The 24,069-nt window shown below is 44.9% G+C and overlaps 15 protein-coding genes across 15 annotated transcripts; 10 read left to right on the top strand and 5 right to left on the bottom strand.

Annotated features, from left to right (window-relative positions):
* Window positions 1–22: 22 nt before the first annotated feature.
* J056_001767 (uncharacterized protein) lies at window positions 23–1,795 on the bottom strand (the record flags this gene model as incomplete). Its single annotated transcript, XM_009271395.1, has 5 exons — window positions 23–49; window positions 98–236; window positions 284–310; window positions 850–1,628; window positions 1,676–1,795. The coding sequence occupies 5 exons, from the start codon at window positions 1,793–1,795 to the stop codon at window positions 23–25; spliced, it is 1,092 nt and encodes a 363-aa protein (XP_009269670.1).
* A 382-nt stretch (window positions 1,796–2,177) lies between these two features.
* On the top strand, window positions 2,178–4,080 carry J056_001766 (4-coumarate--CoA ligase-like 7; the record flags this gene model as incomplete). Its single annotated transcript, XM_009271394.1, has 6 exons — window positions 2,178–2,885; window positions 2,933–2,948; window positions 2,997–3,284; window positions 3,332–3,485; window positions 3,533–3,686; window positions 3,733–4,080. The coding sequence occupies 6 exons, from the start codon at window positions 2,178–2,180 to the stop codon at window positions 4,078–4,080; spliced, it is 1,668 nt and encodes a 555-aa protein (XP_009269669.1).
* Window positions 4,081–4,259: 179 nt separating this feature from the next.
* On the bottom strand, window positions 4,260–4,688 carry J056_001765 (uncharacterized protein; the record flags this gene model as incomplete). The annotated part of the gene is made up of 1 exon (XM_009271393.1): window positions 4,260–4,688. One exon carries the CDS (start codon window positions 4,686–4,688, stop codon window positions 4,260–4,262), a length of 429 nt encoding a protein of 142 aa, XP_009269668.1.
* A 2,468-nt stretch (window positions 4,689–7,156) lies between these two features.
* J056_001764 (uncharacterized protein) lies at window positions 7,157–8,471 on the bottom strand (the record flags this gene model as incomplete). The annotated part of the gene is made up of 2 exons (XM_009271392.1): window positions 7,157–7,733; window positions 7,780–8,471. The coding sequence occupies 2 exons, from the start codon at window positions 8,469–8,471 to the stop codon at window positions 7,157–7,159; spliced, it is 1,269 nt and encodes a 422-aa protein (XP_009269667.1).
* An 82-nt stretch (window positions 8,472–8,553) lies between these two features.
* Window positions 8,554–9,500, top strand: J056_001763 (40S ribosomal protein S4-A; the record flags this gene model as incomplete). The annotated part of the gene is made up of 3 exons (XM_009271391.1): window positions 8,554–8,680; window positions 8,763–8,924; window positions 8,974–9,500. The coding sequence occupies 3 exons, from the start codon at window positions 8,554–8,556 to the stop codon at window positions 9,498–9,500; spliced, it is 816 nt and encodes a 271-aa protein (XP_009269666.1).
* A 143-nt stretch (window positions 9,501–9,643) lies between these two features.
* J056_001762 (Manganese transporter pdt1) lies at window positions 9,644–11,566 on the bottom strand (the record flags this gene model as incomplete). The annotated part of the gene is made up of 3 exons (XM_009271390.1): window positions 9,644–10,940; window positions 10,990–11,258; window positions 11,306–11,566. The coding sequence occupies 3 exons, from the start codon at window positions 11,564–11,566 to the stop codon at window positions 9,644–9,646; spliced, it is 1,827 nt and encodes a 608-aa protein (XP_009269665.1).
* Window positions 11,567–12,028: 462 nt separating this feature from the next.
* On the top strand, window positions 12,029–12,894 carry J056_001761 (uncharacterized protein; the record flags this gene model as incomplete). The annotated part of the gene is made up of 4 exons (XM_009271389.1): window positions 12,029–12,326; window positions 12,378–12,542; window positions 12,594–12,601; window positions 12,649–12,894. 4 exons carry the CDS (start codon window positions 12,029–12,031, stop codon window positions 12,892–12,894), a joined length of 717 nt encoding a protein of 238 aa, XP_009269664.1.
* Window positions 12,895–13,244: 350 nt separating this feature from the next.
* On the top strand, window positions 13,245–14,009 carry J056_001760 (uncharacterized protein; the record flags this gene model as incomplete). The annotated part of the gene is made up of 2 exons (XM_009271388.1): window positions 13,245–13,254; window positions 13,300–14,009. 2 exons carry the CDS (start codon window positions 13,245–13,247, stop codon window positions 14,007–14,009), a joined length of 720 nt encoding a protein of 239 aa, XP_009269663.1.
* A 72-nt stretch (window positions 14,010–14,081) lies between these two features.
* On the bottom strand, window positions 14,082–16,334 carry J056_001759 (ATP-dependent DNA helicase II subunit 1; the record flags this gene model as incomplete). The annotated part of the gene is made up of 6 exons (XM_009271387.1): window positions 14,082–14,963; window positions 15,026–15,493; window positions 15,549–15,657; window positions 15,702–15,822; window positions 15,871–16,186; window positions 16,260–16,334. 6 exons carry the CDS (start codon window positions 16,332–16,334, stop codon window positions 14,082–14,084), a joined length of 1,971 nt encoding a protein of 656 aa, XP_009269662.1.
* Window positions 16,335–16,495: 161 nt separating this feature from the next.
* Window positions 16,496–17,665, top strand: J056_001758 (uncharacterized protein; the record flags this gene model as incomplete). Its single annotated transcript, XM_009271386.1, has 1 exon — window positions 16,496–17,665. One exon carries the CDS (start codon window positions 16,496–16,498, stop codon window positions 17,663–17,665), a length of 1,170 nt encoding a protein of 389 aa, XP_009269661.1.
* Window positions 17,666–18,037: 372 nt separating this feature from the next.
* On the top strand, window positions 18,038–18,812 carry J056_001757 (Cellulose-growth-specific protein; the record flags this gene model as incomplete). The annotated part of the gene is made up of 2 exons (XM_009271385.1): window positions 18,038–18,316; window positions 18,369–18,812. The coding sequence occupies 2 exons, from the start codon at window positions 18,038–18,040 to the stop codon at window positions 18,810–18,812; spliced, it is 723 nt and encodes a 240-aa protein (XP_009269660.1).
* A 330-nt stretch (window positions 18,813–19,142) lies between these two features.
* On the top strand, window positions 19,143–21,067 carry J056_001756 (Polyamine transporter 3; the record flags this gene model as incomplete). Its single annotated transcript, XM_009271384.1, has 3 exons — window positions 19,143–19,288; window positions 19,335–20,862; window positions 20,912–21,067. The coding sequence occupies 3 exons, from the start codon at window positions 19,143–19,145 to the stop codon at window positions 21,065–21,067; spliced, it is 1,830 nt and encodes a 609-aa protein (XP_009269659.1).
* Window positions 21,068–21,162: 95 nt separating this feature from the next.
* On the top strand, window positions 21,163–22,634 carry J056_001755 (uncharacterized protein; the record flags this gene model as incomplete). Its single annotated transcript, XM_009271383.1, has 4 exons — window positions 21,163–22,446; window positions 22,499–22,508; window positions 22,553–22,571; window positions 22,622–22,634. 4 exons carry the CDS (start codon window positions 21,163–21,165, stop codon window positions 22,632–22,634), a joined length of 1,326 nt encoding a protein of 441 aa, XP_009269658.1.
* Window positions 22,635–22,873: 239 nt separating this feature from the next.
* On the top strand, window positions 22,874–23,283 carry J056_001754 (Fruiting body protein SC1; the record flags this gene model as incomplete). The annotated part of the gene is made up of 3 exons (XM_009271382.1): window positions 22,874–22,973; window positions 23,019–23,147; window positions 23,195–23,283. The coding sequence occupies 3 exons, from the start codon at window positions 22,874–22,876 to the stop codon at window positions 23,281–23,283; spliced, it is 318 nt and encodes a 105-aa protein (XP_009269657.1).
* A 299-nt stretch (window positions 23,284–23,582) lies between these two features.
* On the top strand, window positions 23,583–23,991 carry J056_001753 (Fruiting body protein SC1; the record flags this gene model as incomplete). The annotated part of the gene is made up of 3 exons (XM_009271381.1): window positions 23,583–23,835; window positions 23,885–23,928; window positions 23,974–23,991. The coding sequence occupies 3 exons, from the start codon at window positions 23,583–23,585 to the stop codon at window positions 23,989–23,991; spliced, it is 315 nt and encodes a 104-aa protein (XP_009269656.1).
* Window positions 23,992–24,069: the final 78 nt, after the last annotated feature.

Raw genomic sequence — 24,069 nt, 5'->3', positions numbered from 1 at the left:
AATAAAGGAGATTTAAATTCATCTACTTTGATTCCTCAGTGACTGGTTTCTATAGTAGTGGTTAGAATACCAATATAATACGTATAAAACAACTTACGAAGCCAGAAGGAGCGCCATTCTCGTATTCGGTGTATCTGAGAGCGGTTTCACCACGACGAGCAGCGATAGATCTTTCTTTCTCGTTGAGAGAGTTACGAACAGCGCGTGCAGCTACAGTAACGAAGCGGTTGTAAGAGCTGTATTTGGTGAGTATGGATAAGTATGACTAAGTGGAAATACTAACAAGTGTGATCTCCAGGCAGCACCAGACCTTTTAATAAGTTAATATAACTTTAAATACCTCTAAATTCGTTTAAAAGACAAACATTTTTATCGAGTTGAAAGTACAAGTAAAACGTTTGATAATTTCAACCACCAACACCAAAAACCAAAAATTATATTCCAATTATGATCATGTAAGTAATTTGAATTCTAAATTCATTATTTATTTACCTTCGTTAGACCGGTTCGATGCTTCAGTTGTGGGAAGGTATCCACTACTAATCACACAATCCTCTTTATTTCTAACAAATCCAGGTCGTCGGTGATAAATGGGAAGCTTATCTTGATTTATTACAAGCAGATGTACAAGAAGGTGATGCTATGGACAAACTCGGTTTAAGGAGGTACTGCTGTCGTAGAATGGTACTCACACACGTTGATTTGATTGAAAAGTTATTAAATTACAACTGTAAGCCATTTGTTTCGATATTTTAACCCTCTCACACCTCAAAGCCCACGAACGTCTTCGCAATCGCTCTTAATTTATATTTATCGCTTAAAATTACATGAATTTATCGTTAGGTTCACTTATTAGACATCCTATTCACTGATATTGGTGGTAACTTGTTGGTATAGTAGTAGCCGTATCCTTCACTTAATCTCAATCCCAATCCTGTTCTATCTGATCGTAACTTTGGTGGCTCTTCATCCTCTCCCTCTTGTCCTTCTGGCTGTAGCAATGATGATATTGGCAGCGAAATTGGCGTAACTGGTGATTTTGGTGTACTTCCCGTAATCGCCGTATTTGCCTCATTTCCAGATTCAGGCGAGCCATCCAATGATGAACCGTTGCTAGATGACAATGACAGTGGTGGTGTTAATACTCTTCGCTGTTGATCGTAGCTTGTCTCAATTGAGCTAATGGATGCGTTAGACTGCGCACGCGGTCTTTGTGTCGTCACAGTTAAATTATCGAGATTACTGTGTGAATACTTGTTGAGTATCTGTTTAGCTCCACCTCTAGTTCTCCCACATGCAGTTAAACTTTCATACGCTTGTGCACGCGTTATATGACCTTGTCTGAATAGAAGAACCGAGTTTTTATCTTGATCGGTGACTGGATGACCATTCCTACCACGACCTTTTCCATGTGCATATTTAATTCCCGGATAATTATCCTGTATAGAAGCCCAGACCGCTTGAGCATAGGTGGACCTGACGCCAGCTTCACGGCCAATTTCAGCCCATTTTGCACCTTGCGATATCATACCCGCCAATTGATCATGCGAAAGTCTGAACACGGTCCTTCGCGCATCTAATTCTGCACTTGATTTGCCAATTGCATGCGCAGTTTCAAGTTTTGCAACCTTTGAATTAAAATTAGGTTTAGATAATATGGAAATACTTTACTAACTCTATTCAAAAGTTGCCTTTTCGCGGCTATTCCATACTTTGCCTGAATACGCTTGAGCTGTTGGTCACCCGTACCTTGCTCGAGTTCAAATTCCAATTGAGAATAAGATAATCTTGACATGATAAGTTACGTTGAGGATGTTGGTTGTATAACAAAACATTCTTATTGTCAGAAATACTCAATTACTGCTGCGGGTTGCTGCGAATTTCAGGTCGGTGAAGTACCTAGACATGATTTCAAATGATTTCAAATGACTTGCAATAGATATTTAAATAATATACTAGCGTTCATTAGAGTATTTTACAATTTATTGTACAGTGTATAATTATACCAAGGTCTGGGGTGATTGCGTCAGTGAATGCAGCTGCCTCGATCAAGACGGCTATTCGACTCGGGTGTTAGTTTTCGAGTTGAATATATGATTCACGTGAATCAGGCAAATCACATCATCAATCACCGGCTATAGAGTAACCGTAAACATCATCCATCATCACTACAAACTATGTCCACTGGAATTATAAAGTCTATTCATTCGGACGTCGATATCCCACAATGCAGCTTGTTCGACTTCCTACTACCACCTTCCACGGATCACCTCCACAAGATCGCCTTTGTTGAAGCAACAACCGGCATTAAATTGACATATGCACAGCTCAGAGCCAAGTCTTTAGAGCTGGCTTATGGCTTGAGAAAATTTCTCAACATTGAAAGAAAAGACACTGTTTTGATCATCAGTCCAAACTCAATCGCTTATCCCGTTCTATTGCTGGGCACATCCGCCACCGGCGCTAAAGTCTCACTCGCTAATCCCGCCTACAACCACTTGGAGCTATCTCATCAAATAAAAGATAGCAATGTTTCCCTTGTTTTTGCTCATCCCGATAACATCCCTCTCACCAAACAAATACTCAGTGAGATTGGCTGGTCCGAGACGAAAATTAATCAAAGACTAATCTCTGCTACTGACTCAAATTCAAGCGGATGTTTATCTTACTCCCAATTATTCATCCCCGACCGTCAATTTGGTATACCTGAAAAATTTGACGGCCAAAGCACTCACGAGACTGCTGTTATGTGTTATAGTAGTGGTACAACTGGCTTATCTAAAGGCGTTATGACTACGCACTACAACATAATTGCAAACTTACGACAATTAGATTCGATGAGAACGTACGTTATACAGAAAAACGACGTCTTGATATCTGTATTGGTGAGTAGGCTAAAATTTCTCTGATCTGACTGAACAAAGATCTTCAGCCCTTTTATCATATCTGTGAGCTGGCTTTGGAATCAACTTAACTACATTACTAACATTTTACAGTCGGATTGGTAGTCACCATGTTTTATTACATGACACACGAAGCCAAAAGCGTTCTTTTGCCTCGTTTTGATCCAGATGTATTCGGGGCTGCTGTTGAAAAGTACAAGGTTTCAGTCGGTTCAATTGTACCACCAATTTTGGTCTTGATAGCCAACACAGATATTGACAAGCGGTACAATCTTAGTAGCTTGAGAATCTTACAAGTTGGTGCTGCTCCTGTTGGTGAAGAGCTTATACAGAAGTTGTCTACTAAGTTCAACGATGTAATCACAGTCCCACAAGGATATGGTTTGTTTAATAACTCATCTAACTAGCACCAAACTAACCACTCACAGGTCTCACGGAAACCAGTCCTATCACACATAAGATTCCATTAGAATACGCAAAGTCACATAGCGGATACATTGGCAGGTTGATTCCCAATACCAGCGCAAGAATAGTAGACGAAAATGGGATGGATGTACCAGGTGACAACAAGGCAAGTGGGGAGTAAGTTTGCTTATCTTTATTTGAGAACTTTATCTCACATGGAATAGGCTTTGGGTGAAAGGTCCTCAAGTGATGAAAGGTTATTTAAACAGACCGGAGGCTACTGCTGAATGTATGACAGCTGATGACTTCTTCAAAACCGGTGATGTTGCTATCTTTGACAAAAAAACTCAGCTATTTAAGATTGTGGATAGATTGAAGGTAAATTTTGGGTCCTTACTTGCTTTGACAATTGACAAAGATTCAGGAACTTATCAAGTATAAGGGCTTCCAAGTTCCACCTGCTGCACTTGAATCTCTGCTTCTATCAAACCCGGAAGTGAAAGACGTGGCTGTCATTGGCGTTTATGATGACAAACAGGCTACTGAACTACCAAGAGCGTATGTAGTACCTCAGAAAGATTCCAATGTCAATAATCATAAGTGGTGCAAAGAAGTAGAAGATTGGGTGGCTAGTAAGGTCGCAAATCACTCTAAACTCCGAGGCGGCGTGAAAACCATCGATGCTATTCCCAAATCACCATCTGGGAAGATTCTTAGACGTCATCTGCGTACTCTGGCTGCACAACAAGACAAAGCACCTGCTAAACTTTAGTATTTGTTGCTCACTAAGGTTGAATTAAGTAATGTTTAACGCTTTCACGACGTTTGTTGTTGTGATTCTTTATAATGAGAATGAAAATGAAATTAAAATTGGAACAGAGTTATTTATGTATATAATTCCATTACATCCTAAACATGTTTCATCCCGAAACAAGCACTCTGACTGTAAATCTAGCAGTTGTTGCTTGAACAATTATCTTGACCAACCATACGGTAAGATCCTTTGTTCTTAATGTCGTCTGGGAGCTCTATACATTCAGGACCAGTAGCGTGCCAGCATGCATCTTGACAGCTACAGCTATCGTGTGGAGTGGTAACGAGTGTTAAATGTGTTAGAGGGTCAAGACCACCGTGTACTTGCATCGATTGGAAATCACCTCCGTTGATACAGCCTGTGTCTGTCGTTCTGAAGTTTATTGAGCAGTCTAAAGTGCAGTATTTGTCTTTGCAGAAGCGATAGTAGCCCACGCCTGGTGGTCCATAGTCTCTTCTGTCATGAGTAGATGATATTTGGCTTTCAGTAGTAGCTTCTTGTGGAAAGACTGCAGCATTGACTACAGCACCTGCCAAGGCAGCTGAGAGTAAAAGAATTTTGTTCATTATGTCTGAGGTTCGCGTTGAAGGTAAAGGATGAAACTAGCACTCCTTGGGCAATATAAGCAGTTACCCCACACTGAATGATTTACTACTTTAATTAAGCGAGCAGGGAACTTTTTGATGTCAGACAAGAAAGGAGAAACCCCTGTGCTTGAAATGAAAAGGCGAAAGTCTATATTGAATCTGCTTTGTAGTAAAGCCTTGATGAGGCAGGAAAGCTTGGTGTTACTGATTAGGCACTATTAGCGCATCCTGACGATTGCTTCGGAATTTTTGTGAGGTCCGGAACTATTGAAAAGATAAGATTGTACCTGAGAACCTTCTCACTCACGAAGGTAAGTCAGGATTATGATGTTTAGTTGTATTAAGTTTAGTGCTTTGACTTAACGTGAGGTGTTGGATGCCACTAGTATGCAATACCAACCTAACTAACGAGTTCTAATAACGGATGCCTAGTGAGTTACCTGCTCTATCTAATAATAATTGCTCGACTAAACATCTTCCTCGCCTCGCTATCGGAAATAATGACGTGAAGAGTCTGTGCAGATGGCACCTCACAAACAGCCTGCCCAATCGAACACATAATGCCCATATGCATGTTACATTTAAATCGAATAGGCTTTAATATATCATATGCAACTGAGATAGCGAATGTCACCAATTCGGACGTCAACTTTAGGGCGGGCATAAGCGTGACAGATGTATCTAAACAACGGCATGTTGTTTGGAGTAGGTAGAGGTGTGCTTTATTTGCTTCGGGAAGCCTATCTCCAAATCACTGCGTCATCTGAAGAGCCTATTATTTAGAACGATCACTTCGCGTGGATATTTTATTTCTCCTAAGCGGGACTGTTCAATGGGCTATTTAACCTAAGGCGAGTAAGTGTAAAGGCTGGAGCGGCTTTAAGACAGGTTGAGAAGGTTTGAAGTTTAACAATGTAAGTAGTAATACATGGACAAATGCATTGAAGGTCTATATCCCTCATTACTACTCATCTATCTCACTTTACAACATTACAGTTGATCGTCACAGAGCAGTAAAAGATCAAATGCGGTCAATTACTCGCAAAACCCAACAGTCGATTCAACAATCAAGCCAAATACATGCACCTAAGTACTTTTTCCTAGCTGGATTACCTCTAACTATCACCAAGTCAAAAAGTAAAGCATGTCATCTCCAAACCGAGAATGTCATGCTCAATTACGTATTCGTTGTAGCACTGTGATTACTGCCAATTTGCACACTTTGGTGTCATTCTGTAGCGATTGATTTGGCAATTAACCAGGAAATAGATTTATCGTTATCAGCGTTGTTTAATGCCCTGTACTTGTCTAGTTACGTGTGTTGTGTCGCAAGGAGAGGGATTTTAGATATGAAAATGCATCTTCATGCTAACCTGCTTTCTTTGATTTCAAGGCTGCCTTAAATGTCTTTACACCACCAATTTTAAAATCTCGAAATGTACTCGGTTATTCCAATTCCCCCGCTTTTCTTCGCGTGAGCTGCATATAATAGGCTTGTAATGATCCTGAATGTCAACAATTATTCCCTGGAGCCACATTTTGGATTCTTTGGACACTGATTACCGAAAAGTGTAAAACGCGTTTAAAGAACCGAATACTTGTATATTTGGGTTTTCGTGGTCTACCTCAGCTAGAGATAATTGATTTTTTCGATGAAGAGCTTCAAATCTTCCCTATATATCCCATAGCCTGCTACAGAGCGATGTCGGATTGCAACTTCCGAACAGCCTATAGGGCGCGATTGGAGACTCAGGAATATAATTCTGGCGAATACTTGTAGAGCTCATTCAAAGCTATCTTTATGCTTATTTTTTTTTGGAGATCATCAAAATACGCAAATCAGCCATTTCACATGATAGGTGGTAGTCGAGAAATACAACTCGATGATTATTGAGCGGATGACTGAAAAGGGGGTATTTTTGGCGTGCTAGAGGTGCTAGTAAAGTGTTAGTATCACTAAATTGTTCAAAATATTACTATATGAGTTGGCTGCATTCATCTTTGCAATGAAGTTTGCCATTTATAGGGCAATCTGAGCAATTGCATTTCAGGCAAATGAATGTAACTGTTCAAACCTTTCTAGAATACCAAATTTCATTGAAACTCCTCTAATATATTGCAAACTCATTATGAGGTCATTCACCAATTGAACGGATTACAAATTGCTTTTATTAGCGTAGCACTATCACTATCAAATTTGAATTATGATTTGCAGAAATATTCCCGTTGTCTGTATTTTTACGTTACTATAAGGCGTCATAGAGACAGAAGCACAGCAGTATAGAATCACTACAGCACAGCATTACAAGCGCTCAATTACAAGTTGTCAATTGATATAGTATCATGCATAATGAAAATGACTTTTTTGAGTAGTGGAGTACTGGGTGGATGTGTATGTCTGCGTCTGAGTAGGGAGTGAATGTTTATGTGCAATCCAAAGTAGCAATCTAAATGTAAGCTTTCTGTCCTCTTCTTGCCATTTCGATGACTTTCCAACCACCGGTCAACTCATCCTCCAATTCATCTTCAACACGGGTGAATACACCGACATATGCAACTTGTTCAACACCGTCTTCAGTACCAACGGCGACTTCGCCCGATTTTGCGTCTCTAAACATGAGAATTTCTTGAGTGTGGAAGATAACCAACCAGACGGGTACATCATTTTCCAACATCTGACCTTTGGTAATTTCAACTGCACGAATATCGACAACTTTACTGTCAGATATAAGACCTTTGCTGAGGTATACTTCCATGCTAGCCCAGAGGACATTGTAAGTCGCCTCTCCGCACCATCTTCTAAGAGCATCCTTGTCGGCGTTGAGGTAGGCATCAACAACTTCTGGGACGATGTATTCACGCAGCTCGACGAGGAAACTGTCTTGAGTGAAGCCAGGGTCGAGAGCCTTGAAAGCTCTTGTCACGCGTGCGGTTTCGTTCTCCTCGAACAAACCACCAATCCTGTCAGTGACAGATCTCATTGCTAAGACAGTTGGTGATTCTGATTCGTGGTATTGTTCACGCCTATATAGAGTGTAAGGGTTGTTTGTGTGTGTTGAATCAAACTCACATATCTGCTACACGCTGGAAAAATGAGGAGTTGTCTTTGTACTCCTGCCACTTTGAAGGGGCATTTGCGTTCTCGTGGAGGACAACAGACTCACCCGCTTCCTCATTCTTTTTTACTCTCTTCTTGGCGATACCGTCTTTGCCTGCCTTAGCTAGACGTCTCTGTCTGCGTATTCTTCTAGCTTCACGGTCTTCGTAACCACCTCTACTGGTATCATCGAGAGCATCTGAGATAGTTTCAGCGAAGGATTTGTAAGCTTCAGTGTCTCTAATTGGAGCAGTGGCGGAAGTGACAGCAGTTGAAGCAGCATTTGTGGCTCTGAGGAGGGCCCTGAAAGCCTCGGTATTTTCGATACCTTTGAGAGCCTCACCAACGCCCTCAGAAACCTTTCCACCGTTCATTCTAAGGTTATCGGTTGCAGCCTTGAGCCTTGGGTTGTTCTTCATCAAATTCGTGATAGTTGCTCGCTGGTACGCGTCTCTAGCCTTCTGCATAGCTTCCGAGTCCTGCACCTTGCCAGCCTCACCAGAAAGCTGCTTATAATTCTCCTGGAATTCAGCGTTCTTACGTAGCTCTTCTCTGAGGACATTGACGAATCTGCTAAACGGAGACTCTGGGATATTGAGATTGCGTGCAGTGCTTGAGAAGCCTCTCCTAGAAGCACCTGCAAGTGAAATTCTAAAATAATTCATAATTTTCAATTTTTTGAAATTTTCGCAAATTCAAATTTAAGGTGAGAGACGGAGCTTCTCAGGTTTCTCAGCAACCGTCAGAATGGTGAGAGGAGGAAAAATTAAACAACAGCCAGCTAACAACGACACAGCCACGTGGTCCAAAGAAGCACCTCAAGCGTCTTGCAGCTCCATCCTCATGGATGTTAGACAAGCTCTCGGGCACTTACGTGGGTTGCAATTCAGCACACAGAGCTCGTTGAAGCTGACAGGAGGTTTGCTAACCCTTATAGGCTTCTCGCCCATCCCCAGGTCCACACAAGCTCCGTGAATCGTTGCCTTTGACCATTTTGCTCAGAAACCGTCTGAAGTACGCTCTTTCTAGCGATGAGGTCCAGGCCATTCTCCAACAACGTTTGATCAAGATCGACAACAAGGCTCGTACTGACAGAACCTACCCAACTGGTTTCCAAGGTGAGAATTTTCTTATGTACCGAAAATCTTCACTCTAACACGCATAAAGATGTCATCTCCGTTGAAGCATCCGGCGAACACTTCCGTATCCTTTACGACACTAAGGGTCGTTTCACTGTTCACCGTATCACCGATGAGGAGGCTCAATTCAAGCTCCTCAAGGTTAAGAAGGTTGCCATCGGTGCTCGTGGTGTTCCTTACATTGTCTCCCACGACGGCCGTACCATCCGTTACCCAGACCCATTGATCAAGGTCAACGACACTGTCAAGTTTGATCTTATCAACAACAAGATTGTCGACTTTGTCAAGTTTGACACTGGTCACGTTGCTATGGCTACCGGTGGTCGTAACCAAGGTCGTATCGGTGCCATCATTGGCCGTGAGCGTCACTTGGGTGGTTACGACATTGTCCACTTGAGAGATCCAGTTGACCGTCAATTCGCTACTCGTTTGACTAACGTTTTCGTTATTGGCCAACAAAAGTCTTGGGTTTCACTTCCAAAGGGTGGTGGTGTTAAGCTCACCATCACTGAGGAACGTGACTTGCGTCGCCGTCGTGCTCAAGCTTCTCAATAAGTATGTGCGTGATGATTGACTTGATTGTTCTGTATGATACTATGCACATGAATCGAAGCATATATAGAAATGATTTGTTAGCGTGCGTCTAATGTGCGTGTATAATGTATTATGACAATACTCGTTCTATGATGGTTGATGCCTTATATTTCTTTACCCCGGCAGAATTGTACGACTATGAAACCATTAGCCGCACAAAGAGCTGCGAAAATTATCCAAGAGGTGATCATTATATACCGTGGAGGACGCAAATCAACCCACTGACCAATTGAGTTCAGTTGAAGCTGATCAGAGAGCTGAAATTGTTGATATCCATCGACATCCAAAGACTGAGATTGCGTTCTACGATGAGAATGAGAAGGACCCAATCTCGACGCATCAAGTAGATTAGTTGTTGAAGTAGACTGTCCTTCATCTGTAGGATTCCAGACTCTCATTACATCCTTCCTTCCGCAGAGATATATCAAAGGTCCTATAGCGAATGGTAACATAACTGAGAGAACGACCTGGGAAGAATTGAGGAGCTGATCAATCCCGCTTCTGCCAGCTCCAACGGCTATAATGAGAGAGGGTATAATACCCATTAGTCTGGTTATTAGGCGACGGAGTATTGGTGGACTTCTCCATTTGATGAAGCCCTCACTAACAACCTGACTAGCTTGAGTTGCAGTGATAGATGCAGATTGACCAGCGCACAGCAGAGCGAAAGCAAAGATGAAAGCGAATGGTTTACCGACATAAGTCATAATGAGATTGTGAGCGTCGAAAAGATCTGCAACGCCATTACCACTTCTATCAGGGTTATTGAAGAAGGTTGCCGAGGCGACGATGAGAATACCTGCATTCACAGGTACGGCGATGGTGATAAGCGAGAGTGCTATATCCCAACTGCCATGTGTGAGGTGTTTTAGGATGGATGGTAGTCGACCAGGACCTCCATCATAAACGTCTGCGTCGCCGATGCGCGGGGATGGCTCGTAATCAGGGTCTTGTTTCATAGCTTTAGAAACGTATTCTAGGGGTGTTTGAGTGTCTTCTATGCTGCTGAGTGAGAACCTGTCTTCGTCACTGCTCTCCCTTATGCTAGATGCTGGCGACCGCTTCGGGTGTAATCTCTCAGCTGTAGCAATATTAGAGCCTAGGAGAAGACTGTGAGGCATAACCGTTGCACCTATAATCCCAATACTGATGTAGGTCGCACCAGGTTCAAACGCGAGCTTGCTGGGGAGGAAACCGCGCAGAACTTGAGACCATTCAGGGTGGACTTTACCAACGAGGACGGCGAAAGAGGCGAAAACGGTGAGGGTCAAGACAGCGATGATGGCTTCGAAGATGTGCATGCTTCGTGAGCTGCCAGTTGGGTTGTACATGGCGAGAATGACGAGTACGTCGAGTGCAGTGAGACAGACGCCAACCCAGAGAGGCATAAAAGGGAATATGCTGAGGGAGTGTTAGATAGAGTATTCGCTGTGCGTGGCCAACAACTGACAGATTGAGGGCTATAGCAGACCCAAGCAGCTCGCTCAAGTCAGTTGCGATGAGAGAGAGTTCAGTGAGGACGTAAAGGGGATATAGAGCAAGCCACCGCCATAGAACGGGCCTTGGGTGTCTGTCGTGTAGCTGTAGGCGTATATGCTGGGCCAAGTCCATTCCAGTGACGACACCGAGTCTGCATGCCAGTATCTGGTAGAACATGGCGCCCAGACTTGCAAGGAGAACGACACCGAGTAAGCTGTATCCGTAAAGGGAGCCAGCAGCCTTGATTGTGGTTAGATTGTGTTGCTATTTGCGCTGCTGCTGCTTACGAAATCGACACTCCAGTTGCCTGGATCAATGTAGCTGACGGCTGCAATGATTCCAGCCCCAACAAACTTCAAATGATCAGATAGAATACGATGTAGTTTCTTCATTAAGGGCTCTGGCTGTGGCCATTTGGCATACACGAACGGTGTACTGCTATTAGTGCCTGTATCAGTGGAAGCAGTGTTATCACTGTTATCGCCGTTGTAGCTGCTGTCGATGAATGGTGTCTGTGTATCCTCTGCGTCGTCGCCGTGTTCCCGCATATTCGATGACGATCGTTTGGAGATAAGGGAGGATGGGCGGTGGAATATATTTCCTAAATATGGTCTATCAGTTTTATTGAATCGTTTAAAATGTAATTTAAACGCAAATTCCTATCTAAGAACCATCAACATGGATTTACACAACTTGAAACATATGCCTACAAAGTCTATCTATACACCATAATACTTTCTTATTGGCAGCACAGGCCTAAAATCTATATTCTCATTGGGTCCACTGCTAAACATAGCCATTATCCTACTCCTGTCTAACATAATTATCACTTTGTCCATAAACACCCGCTTATTGCTACCTCAAGCTTTGTTTTTAGCTATGGGACAGCACTCAGTCATCTGCGCCAAGTCCACTCAGCAACTGGTCAAACAAACTTTGCCGAAATTTTTATCCTTTTTTCACTCTCCTTGGCAACGCCATTCGTAACACTGATCTAGTTAATTCTATTAATGCCTATTCAAGACTTCCATTGCAGCTTACCCATCTCTATTTTCCCCTTAGCTTGGTCTAGTATTTGGGCGCTATATGAGAATCTTTCAGCCAACGGCAGACAGGGCAGCTGGACACCACTTGGCAGTTTCTTTGACGAGATACTCCCATTTGCGGGTCAGCTCGGTATTAATATTGCTGTGGCCTCGACGTCCCTTATCATCACCACCGTCGGTTTGATAGGATGGGAGAAGATTTTCAGGTACTTGGAGACACCTATGCAATTGCAGATGCTGACACTACACAAGCTCGCGGGGAGTTCTAATTGATGAATTCATCCCCCAACACCCCAGGCAAACCCAATCAAAGCCCTTCCATCGCTCAAGAAAGCCATAATACTTGCTAACGAGATAGCACACATTGGAATCACGTTGAAAAGCAAGCAGCATCCCATGGACAAATCCACAACCATACTGCTGTGGGTGGAGTGTAAAGGGGTTAAATTTGAGTATTGGAAGAGGAATATCGTACCCAGTGGGTTCTTTGGTAAAGTACTTTTGATTTTGCATGGCTGACGAGTGGCAGTTGCAGAAGTAAGGTGAAGACAGCTTACTCACAACTCCACTGGCACACCACACAGTCATTTAGCACGTCTGCGGGTATAAAAGACCCACTAAATGTTATAATACCACTACCAGACGTGTCTCGCAACCACAGTACGCGTCTAGAACTCAGAGTGAGTGGTGGGATGTGCTTCGATGGTGCTTTCCAAATGCGTTACGCTGATCTGCAGTTATATCCAGCCGAGACCTGGGATGTCGCTGTGTCTGAGCAGATGTACCTAATGACCAAGGCTCACGCCAGGGAAGCGTATTCCGCGTTGTAATGGTATGATGGTGGGGAGAATGGGATAAACGCTGCAGTTGATTATAACGGTTTCGTACATTATCTGCAGAAGTGCGGGGGAGTGTGTTTGGCAGGCTGCCTTTTAAGAGGAGTAATGAGTCAGTCACCTCGAGTAAAATGGCTTCTGCGCTGAGTAGGTTTGGGCGTCGCTGGGATTTTCTACGCCGCGTACCTCGTTGCTTATCGCAGCAAGATTAAGCACAAGATAGCAAGTGGGGCAAGTGGTGTACGTGAAAAGGAGCTAATTTGAAAATAAATGAAAATTATAATTTGTATTTATTATTTATTTTGTAATTGTCTTTGTTTTCTTATTTGTTTCTTGACCACGATATGAACCAGCGTGAGGAAGAGGAAAGAGGTTCAGACGCACACTGACACAACCTAGAAAATATTTCAAACCAGGTTGATCCACAGCAGCTAGCACTGTACCAGCAGATGATGGCCCAGGCTGCTGCAGGTGCACCCCCAAACGCTATGCCCCAGCAGCAGCAGATGAGTCCACAGCAGATGGCACAGCAGCAGATCATTATGGCAATGCAGCAGCAACAACAACAACAGCAACAGCAACAGCAACACGCTGCACACGCACACGCACTCCACGCACAACAAGCTCAACAGCAGCAGCACGCACAACTTCAAGCTCAAGTGCAGGCCCAGCAACAGCAACAGCAGCAGCAACGTCAGAAGGCTTTCGCCCAGATGCAGGCGCAGCAACAGCAACAGCAGGCTCAAGCACAGGCTCAGCAGCACCAACAACAAGCCGTATACACGCAAAGACAGCAGGCTTTCAAACGCCTCAACAGACCTTCTCTCGTCGAGTCCAACGATAGCTATGAACAGATTGACAGCTTCTCTCATAGAGACTTGGCTATTTCCAGATTCAGATTGAATCACGAGCTCATGGCTGAGGTCTTTAGTCCACACCATATCACCCAGTACGAAAAGCCTGCCCCGCTCTACACCAAAGACGACATTCCTAAACTCAAAGAGCGTGCCGAGAAAGCCGAGAGAGATGTTGAGGAGCAAATCAGCAAGAACAAAGCACAGACGGAGAATTGGAACAAAACATTTGCTCACAAGCCATATGCTGTTTAATCAAACACTCCTTGAACACGCCATGTATTCTTATATCTCGTACTGTACAACATAGTTAGTAGTATATTTAACTCACCCGTAACTCCTCGTAAGCTTCTCTTTGATGCGCATTATCAGTTCTGCCTTCCTCCCCTGCACTGTGAGATGGTTTGCTCTACAGAAACTCTTGAGTTCATCCAATCTACACTTTTCGAGTTGGTTAGAACGCATCTTCTCCAAAAAGGGTCCGTCATCCATCCCAACCTCGGTCACATCGTCCTTCTTGCGTTTCTGTGATCCAACCTCCTCCTCCTCTTTTACTCTGACTGGTTCCTCTTTCTTGAAATCCCACGTTCTTCTCCAGTTATCAATGAGGTTACCTGCCCGTTTCTCCATTTGCTCCACAGGTGGCAGTGTCTTATCCTTCTTTATATCATCCTCATCCATCGGTTCATCGAGTGCCTGTGACTCGATATTCTTCCTCATCAGTCTGAAATATGGGTTCTCATACTCGTTGGCATCGTAGCCGGACTTCTTGCGTAGCTTCTTAAGCCATGCTGCGCTAGCTTCGATTTGATCTTCTGTAGCTTTCGCGTTGATGACGTCGGGTGGGCTGCGCAAGTCATCTGCAAATGGGAGAGGAATTAGGTAGAATCCATTGGGCATTATCTGAGATCCGTCTTGGTTATCTACCACTTCCTCCTGAGGTATGAGTGCGCAAATCACAGGTCCTGCATTCTTCCTCATCACTGCCCTCACTAGTGCTAATTTCTTCTTCTTAAGACATGATTTAAGCAGAGCTGAGAAGAGCTTCGTGCTACCTTTGACTATATCTTCGGTGGGGTATATAAAGCTAGCGCTGCTCACATTGTGCATTACTGAGAGAGTATCCAAGTCCTGGAAACCGAGCAGCTTCATTCCTACGGGGAGGTCAAACGAGCGTAGACTGTTGTATGCCTTAGTGTCGCATGTGACCTGTTGATGTGTTTGTTTATGTTAGTGGGGCGAATAAACAACCTCTCTTACAAATCACCCACCACAACCGGATTGCTGCTCTTGTCGCCAATAATAAACCCTCTATTTGTTTCTGATCGCTCCACTGACTCATCGAGATTATTCTTCAGTCGAGTCTCTTTCTCAGTCAGCTCGAGCTCGCCGTGTTTATTCTCCGCTACTAACACATAAGGGAAGTACTTTTGGTCAACGACGGTGCGATAGCCTTTGACGGAGATGGTCAAATTCGCGCCCAGTTCGAACTTGTGCGTGAATGATGTGCGTTTTGGCGTCTCCAGCTTCTTCAATTTTTCCTCGAGCGTGTTGAACTTGGCCAGTCCTTGGACCATAGAGAAGTTGGGGAGATTCTCATTGGAGTATGAGTCTGAATCTGTCTTGGGGAGGACTTGCGTGTAGAAGAAGCTGGCATCGAAACAAGTCGGTGTGTCAAAGTTGGGCTGAGGAGGAGCTATAAAGAAGGGCTCAATGTAAATTCCAGCTTCTTTGAGGTCCTGTGAGGGATTTAGAAGGTGTGTTAGGTGCTAGTGCTACGACCAATCCACCCACGTTGGCGTTTGTTTGTGTCGCAGTGAGCCATTCTGAAGGAGCGCCTTTGTTAGGCTGGTCATTGCAAGTGACGTGAAAAATGCGCTTAGTGGCTGACTTTGTGTGGGGGCTGTGACTTTGATAAGTGTGAGCCGATGACGACATAAGACGCACTTGTTTCTGAAGAATCGATTGCAGCTCATATACAGGTTCCCAATAGGCATGCTAGTGCGACTGCCTTGGAAAGTAGCTGGTTTGAATTTGCGCGATAAGAGATCAGGATCGTCGTGGGCGCCTGTGAGGGGAATGTTTAAAAAACGCTGTAATGAACACCGCCACGCACTATCAACAAGCTTCTTGAGCTTGCGTATGTTGTTACCGTTGAGCTGCTCGATTGGCTGGAAGCAGTAGACATGCTCTCTCACGTCGGAGGCATCTTTGTCAGATTGTGTGTGCTGGGTGTTGTACAAGGCGATTCCAACGAAATCATTCGGGGAGTTGAATGCCTTCCTCTTGAGGCATTTCAAGATGGCGTTGAGCGTGCGGTGGAGAAGTGGGAGTTCTTCTTCGACTCTGTCGCTGGGAATTTCACTGGGCGGGTAGTCGAGCATCCCGCCGGCGACGTCGACGACGAATATGCTTGCATCTCTTGTGGATTGCTGGGAGATGATATAAGAACACGAGATAAGAATAAGAGATAAGAACAAGAGATAAGAACAAGAATACACCCACGCTGTCTTCGTCCATCTCAGCCTCAGCGTCGTCGAGGCCATCGTCCCAGTTTTTGTCTTTATCTGAGAAAGACATGGTGGTTTGGGATGAGAAGGAGTTGTAGATACAGCAGTAGCAGCCAGCGGTAAGCAGCAGCAACACAAACAAAAACCAGGAATTATAATTTAAAATGAAATTGTTTCCCCACTGCACAGCATCACTCGGCACCGCACAGCGCCCCTTCAACTCGATCGACGATGAGCAGGAGCAAGAGCATCTACACGACGCATCTGAGGAGCGGAGTGGAGGACAAGAATTTCAAATACACGGATATTTCCCATGAATCGGGAACAGCGCTCTATGTTAGAGTGCTGGCCAAGTGTACCAGCGAGTATGCGTTTGCGTTGAAGGACGCACTCAGCAATTCTCATCTGGCAGATGTAATAACAGAGACAGGTCCAGCAGCCAAGAAGAAGACTATAAATCTCTACCAGCCAGAAAGTCAAGTGGAACTGGAATACACGGGTACTATCAGTTTTGAGTGGTCAGCCCGTTTCGAGGGACACCACCTACAATGGCACAAGGGTCTTCTCGGTTCGATATACTGCTCCCTGATGCGCAAACCAGATCCCAGCATCGAAATAGCCAAGTTCACTCCTCGCAGTAGGAAGTCTCCTGCCACTTTCACCATTTTAGACTACAATATAGCCCGCATGGACATTGACGACATACGCGGGCTTGAAATTGTACTTTTTTGCTCAATTTTCACTTTTATCGATATCAGCAACGATGACGTCGTAAGTATACCGCCTAACTCTACTCCACCTACTCCCACCAATCAAACACCCTCCTCAAACACCCTCAGCATCACCCCGGATTTCGATTTCGAAGCGCAGGTACGCAACACAATGGCCATGCTTGACCAGAACTCTTTCATAACCCTCCACGCACCCGAATCCGCGGCCGTGCAAACAGCTATCAGGGTCGCTGAGAGTGCCAAGAGGAGGTACATGAAGCGCTCTGGCGGACTGCGTAATGATGACGACCTCTATCTGTATGTCATAGCAGATGACCTGGGTAACAAGTACACGCGGACGTCTAAGATATACATACCACCGTCATCACTCACTATCCACATATCCAAATCCCATATGGCTCAGTTTGAAGCGAGACAGCAACAGAAGGGCGACGTTGCTGAGAGTGTTGATGGGAGTGCCACTGAGAGTGCTGCTGAGAGTGCTTTTGAGAGTGCTGGTGCTGATGTTGCTGTTTCTGATACAGTTGCAGACACACCACATCAACCCTCTCAAGACCTCGACCAAGGCCCACCTCCACACTCCAAGGCCACCTACTCCACTCCTACCAACTCGCGCACCAGTTTCATCAACTCGCTCAACAAACTCCGGAGAGGTGTGGCCAAGGTGTAGGACAAGTCTCATCTTGCAAAAAAAAAAAAAACAATATAACAAATAAACAAAACAAACTTATACTATTTATCAAAAAAAGCCACCACGCAGCACCCAAGCACGCGAATTTGTATTAATAAACATGGCATGAGGTTGAAAATTTTATAATCAACCACGGCACAGCCACGGGCAACTTAACTGCGCTTAACTGAATGCCGTAGGTACAATCCACGGATTTAGGTCATAGTCGCAGCCATTACCTAATAGGAAAGCAGGAATTGCCAAATGCAGAAGGAGACTAGTGGGCTATAAATGGAGCATTCCAAAGTTAAAATGTTGATCAAATACCACGTAAACTCATCCACACACACCCACACACCACACAGAAAAAAGATGTTCAACAAGTCTTCAATCTCAGTCGCTGCGCTGGTCGCCGCACTCGCGCTGCCTGTAACCGCGCATGGAGTGGTCGAAAAATTAGTAATTGGTGGGCAAGACTTTGGAACAGAGCCTGTATGGCAAGTGGACAACAATGGGCCAGCAGCGACGACTAACAATATGGGCAACGCTGATCTGGCATGTGGACCTGGAGCGACAGCACCTAGCTCCTCTGCTTCTGCTACTGCTGGGGACACAGTCGAGTTCACTTGGAGTTCTTCCTGGCCACATACCGTGAGTTATAACGCGTTAGTAAGAGTAAGACATAGTTACTAAAGAAAAACAGAAAGGTCCGGTTATCACGTACCTCGGCAAATGCTCAGGGTCTTCATGTGATCCAAACTCAATTGACTTTTACAAAATCGACGAGAAGGGAATCACTGATGACGATGGCACATGGGAGCAGGAGAAGCTGACGAATGGGAATCCCGTGTCAGCAACAATCCCAACGAGTACGGCGGATGGAACGTACTTGATTAGAAATGAGATTGATAACCTCGGATCTATTCCACAAGAACTTTATCCTAGCTGCAGCACTATTGAAATTGCAGGCGGTGGAAGTGGATTGAGTGGCGAGACGATTTCATTCCCGCCTGGATATTCAGACGCCGACGTTGAAGAAAGTATCGCTCTTAACAACATTTATTCGCTCGATTCGGGCTATACATTCCCGGGACCAAGTGTCGCCTCACGCCGCGCGATGCTTAGCCGTCAGCCATTCTCTGGATAAGAAGGGCTAGAAAGGCTAGGAAAGAAAAAAATTAGCAAATAAAGTGGAAAGAGTGTAAATTAAAAAATTAAAATTGATTGAAATACGCAGTTCAATGTCGAATGAAACATCACATACCCGGAACACCGGTTCGGCATCGGCATTGGAGGAATGTGCGCGGAATGTGCAGGAAACAGAATTTATAACTTAAAATAGCTTGTATAAAAATTGAAATATTATTTTAATTTAGCCGACGATCAACAGAAATTTTCACTGGCCGAGGCTGGCAAAGACGTTTGTACCGCCTCAGCCACAGCGACAGCCAAAGTCACAGGCAAACCAAAAATCCGGATGGACTTTGTTGATTTCTCAAACGAGGTACAGCGCCGGCCTTCGACGTTATCAGGAGTGAGCGAAATTAAATATCCGGGATCACATGCTTCCCGTGCATCGTTTTCAGCGCCGCAGAATGTACCTAAACGTAAGGCGAGCTTGAAGTAAGGAATGCCTTGGACGTTCATCACATATTAATTTAGCGGACAGCGTCTCAAATCATATCTCAAAGCGTGCCAGTTCCCTCAAGCCCAAGCATCAAATGCCAGATTCTGAACACGGCACGTTGTTGAATAACCCTGCAGACAATGCAGACAATGTAGACAATGTAGACGCTGCAGCCACGACAGACACTAAAAACAACTCTCCCACACGCGCTTCTGTCATCGAACGCCGTGAGGAGGACGTCGAAAAAGGTGACGAAAAGGCTGTAAATGACTCGGCTGCTGTACAAAACAAGGATGAGAAGGATCCTTTCTTTGTTGAGTTCACGCCAGGTGATCCTGACAACCCAAAGAACTGGAAGACTTGGTACAAGTGGCATTGCACCATGCTCAGTTCCGTCCTCATCCTTAACAGCACCCTCGCCTCCAGTATCCCTTCCTCAGCCTTGCAAAACGTCATGCAGGAGTTTGGCGTGTCCCAGGAAACTGCTACAGTACAAATCACCCTCTTCCTCTTTGGTTACGTCGTTGGTCCTTCTTTCTGGGCGCCGGTTAGTGAAATCTGGGGTAGGAAACCCATTTTCATTATTACTCTCTTTGTTTACACTACTGTCACCATTGGTTGCGCACTCGCTCCGAACATTACGTGTTTGCTTATTTGCAGACTCATCACGGGCACAGCTGCAGCTAGTCCACTTACTAATTCCGGTGGTGTCGTTACTGATATTTGGCCTCTCGACAAGCTTGGTATTCCTTTAGCCACGTTTGCTTGTTCACCCTTCCTCGGTCCCGTCCTCGGTCCAATCCTTGGTGGTTTCGAAGCGCAGTATGGTGATGTTGGTAGCTCGAGAGGCTGGCAGTGGACCTACTACACGTGTCTAATCTTTGGATTTACCTGTCTCTGTTTTGTTATTTTCTTTCTTCCGGAAACTTATGGCCCAACTATCATAGAGAGGCGTGCAAAGAAGCTGCGTAAGGAAACTGGTGACATGCGGTACTACTGCGCTTCAGAGAAGAATCGTCCACCTATTGGACAGCTTTTGAAGACGTCATTGACTAGACCACTACGCTTGCAAGTAACCGAACCAATCGTTATCTTCAGTTCAATCTACATCTCTATCGTATATGGAGTACTTTACATGACATTTGAAGCCTTTCCGCTTATTTTCAGAGGCGTGCAAGGCTTCTCTGTTGGTATTTCAGGATTATCATTCATCTCTATTGCAATCGGAATTGGATTCTTCCTCATCGTTGTTATCCTTTATGATAGGCGATACCAGAGGGTGGCTAGGGAGACAAAGAAGCTACCACCAGTTGAGATGCGTCTAGAGCCAACACTACACGTTGGATCATTCGCATTTGCTATTGGATTATGGTGGCTTGGATGGACCGGATATAAAGAGTCGATCCCTTGGCAAGCACCAATGGCAGCTGGAATCCCACTGGGATTCGGAATCGTGATGATATTCATGTCATTCCTTAATTATCTCGCGTCGACTTATGTCACATTCTCAGCATCAGCGCTCGCAGCCAACACTATAACGCGGTCAATAGTTGGTGCAGTATGCCCACTGGTGAGTGTAAAATAGATAGAGAGAAGATTTTCACTAACAAAGATAAAAGTTCGTTGACCAAATGTTTACTGGTATGCAAATTCAGTATGCTTGCACATTGCTAGCAGCAATAGCTACAGTATTATGCGCTGTACCATTTTGGTTCTACTACAACGGAGCCAAACTGAGAGAGCGCTCAAAATACGCGTTCAAGTATCCACAGTAAAACACTCACTATAAACACACTCATTAGAATTCCATGATAATTTTACTTAAAATAATTTAATTTAATTGTTTCATATTTACTTTATATATACTTCCATGAGTCATTTACCAAACAAAGCAAAGTTGATTCATTCAATTTCCCGGGATTCTCTTCCGCGGGCATTTAAAGCCGGTGCCCTCCATTGTGGAATAAAGAAGAACGGCGCTTTCGATCTCGGCATCCTTCAATCATCCTCCGCAGGCTGCGTATCGGCCGCATCGTTTACGCAGAATATTTTCAAAGCGGCGCCGGTTGTCTGGTCGAGCGAGGTACAGCATAGATCCTCTGGCGGTGCTTCTGCGCTGATTGTGAATTCTGGCTGTGCAAATGCGGTGACGGGGAAGCAGGGGATGATTGATGCACAGGCGATGACAACCGCCGTTAATGATCAGCTAGGGCGGGATAACAGCACACTCGTTATGAGTACAGGCGTTATAGGACAACTGCTTCCTATAAAACGCATCACTGGTAGCATAGCACCTCTTTTCCACGCCACGAGAGAAGACGAGCACAGCTGGATGGATCTAGCACGCTCATTCATGACCACTGATACTTTCCCTAAGCTGCGCGCTAGTCTATTGCGTCTCCCAAGCGGCAGAAGCGTGCGAGTGGCTGGTATCGATAAAGGTGCGGGTATGATCCATCCGCATATGGGTCCACCTAGCACAATATCTAGATTACCACACGGTACTCTACTCGGTGTAATAGCCACCGATGCTCCCGTCTCCAGCACAGACCTCCAGCAAACACTCGATCATGTCGTTGACCGCTCGTTTAACTCTATCTCAGTAGACGGGGACATGTCGACCAACGACACTGTCCTCGCTTTCGCTAATGGAGCCGAGGGCGGTGAAAAGCTCAGCGGCGATGACCTAATCTCGTTTCAAACGCAGCTGACTGACTTCGCTATAGATCTCGCACAGCTCGTCGTCAGAGATGGCGAAGGTGCCACCAAGTTCGTCGCCGTCAACGTCGATAATGCGCCATCATACAGTTTGGCTAGACAAGTTGCGCGCTCCGTCGCTACTTCCTCCCTTGTGAAAACTGCCCTTTACGGCCAAGACGCTAATTGGGGTAGAATCCTCTGCGCCGTGGGTTACGCACCCCTTTCTGGAATACCCTCGCAGTCATCTGATCCTCCAATCGATCCTTCTAAAGTCACAGTGAAATTCAGACCGACAGACGGTTCACCAGATGTTCGCCTTCTCACAAACGGCGAACCCGAGACCGTCGATGAGGCTAGAGCCGCGGAGGTGCTCAAGATGGAAGATTTAGATATTCACATCGATTTGTGCATCGGTGAGGAGACGGCTAGGTACTGGACTTGCGATTTGTCTCATGTGAGTGGTGTGCTTTAGGTATTTGTTGCTCTTGCTAACGTCGACAATGCAGGAATGTGAGTGTATTACGTATATACTAAGCTACAGACATGCTAACTATAGCAAGATGTTACTATTAATGGAGAGTGGGTGATGTGCTTGCGACTGTCTCACCTATCAACTAACAAAACTCCAGCTACCGTTCGTAGAAATGTAAGTAGGTTCAACAGCTTCGTTTGTTATACCTGGCGCGGAAATACATCTTTATTCATATCTCTTCTTCATTCTTTCTTCATTCCTCCTTGATTTCATTCATTCTTCGGCTAAATTTTCATCTACATTTTAGTACGTCTTTAGTGCGCCTTTAATTTAGTATCTTAGCTGGGGTATAAAAAGTGAGCGCTGTCCAACCTTTTATTCTACAACACCAATTCCACTTCAACTCACAATGATCGCTCAAACTGTCTTCGCCACCGCCCTCATCGCCTCTGTTTCAGCTGGCTGGGAATCCAAGACCGGCTCATGTAACACTGGCACTATCAGTTGTTGTAAGTATGAGAATATGTAGCTTGATACCATCTCACACTGCCAAGGCTCCTTGAACAAGGACGCCCAAGAGAGCACCGGCAAGAACGACGCCCTCATCTCAACCGGCGACATCGCCTCCCAAGTCGGCCTCAACTGCGACCAAGTTCCACTTTTGATTGGAGTTGCTGTGGAAGGTAAGTAAGCTTGTTCACGACTATTTTAGTTTAACATGACTCTGCAGATGAGTGCAAGAATACCCCTGTCTGTTGTGAAGACATGGAGTCAGACGGCCTCGTCGGTGTTAACTGCACTCCGCTCTCCGTCATCTAAGCGATCACAACGAATAGTAAAGCGTTTTTCGATGTACCTAATACCTTAATATTGCTTTCGTTAACGTGTTTGTGTGTCTGTAATCAATTTGAGCTTCGCGACTCTTATGTGTAGTTGACTTGAGTCGGGCAGTTGAATTGAGATGATCCATGCATATTCGTAATGTATCTACATTATTTGGGCTTCATTTCCCATCCCGCTCGTATGACCCACCGAGGAATGAATGAATCGGGGTTTATGGGAGAAATAAATAACGCTGAATGGAGCAAAGGAGTCTTTATCTTATACAGTCATCCAAAATGATACAAACTACAGCAGTCTTTCTCGCCCTTACCGGTTTAGTCGCCAGTGAGTGGACATCAAAAACCGGTTCTTGCAATACAGGTGAAATCAGCTGTTGCAACACCTCCAAAGACTCGCAGAAAAGCACCGGCGAACAAGACTCTCTGCTCGCCCTTGGAAACATCCTCGACCAAGTTGCTTTACAGTGTCTCCAAATCCCAATTCTTGCAATTGCGATTGAGGATGAGTGCAAGAACACGCCAGTCTGCTGTAAGAGGGGGGGTTGTTGAAGTACACGTCAGCTAACAGTGACTCACAGGTGACGGTGTTGAGGAAGACGGTTTAATCGGACTCTCTTGTAGCGTGAGCATTGGGCATGTATTAGAAAAAACGCTGACACCGTCCAAGCCACTTGCTCTCATCTAGAAAGAGCGCTTACCAATTTGTTTATTGCTCGCCTCATGCACTTGATTATCCCCCAATCTGATCTTCGGACGAAAGCGC

Source organism: Wallemia ichthyophaga (assembly GCF_000400465.1).
Source record: "Wallemia ichthyophaga EXF-994 unplaced genomic scaffold scaffold18, whole genome shotgun sequence".
NCBI lineage: Eukaryota > Fungi > Basidiomycota > Wallemiomycetes > Wallemiales > Wallemiaceae > Wallemia > Wallemia ichthyophaga.
This window is presented reverse-complemented; position numbering and strand designations above follow the sequence as displayed.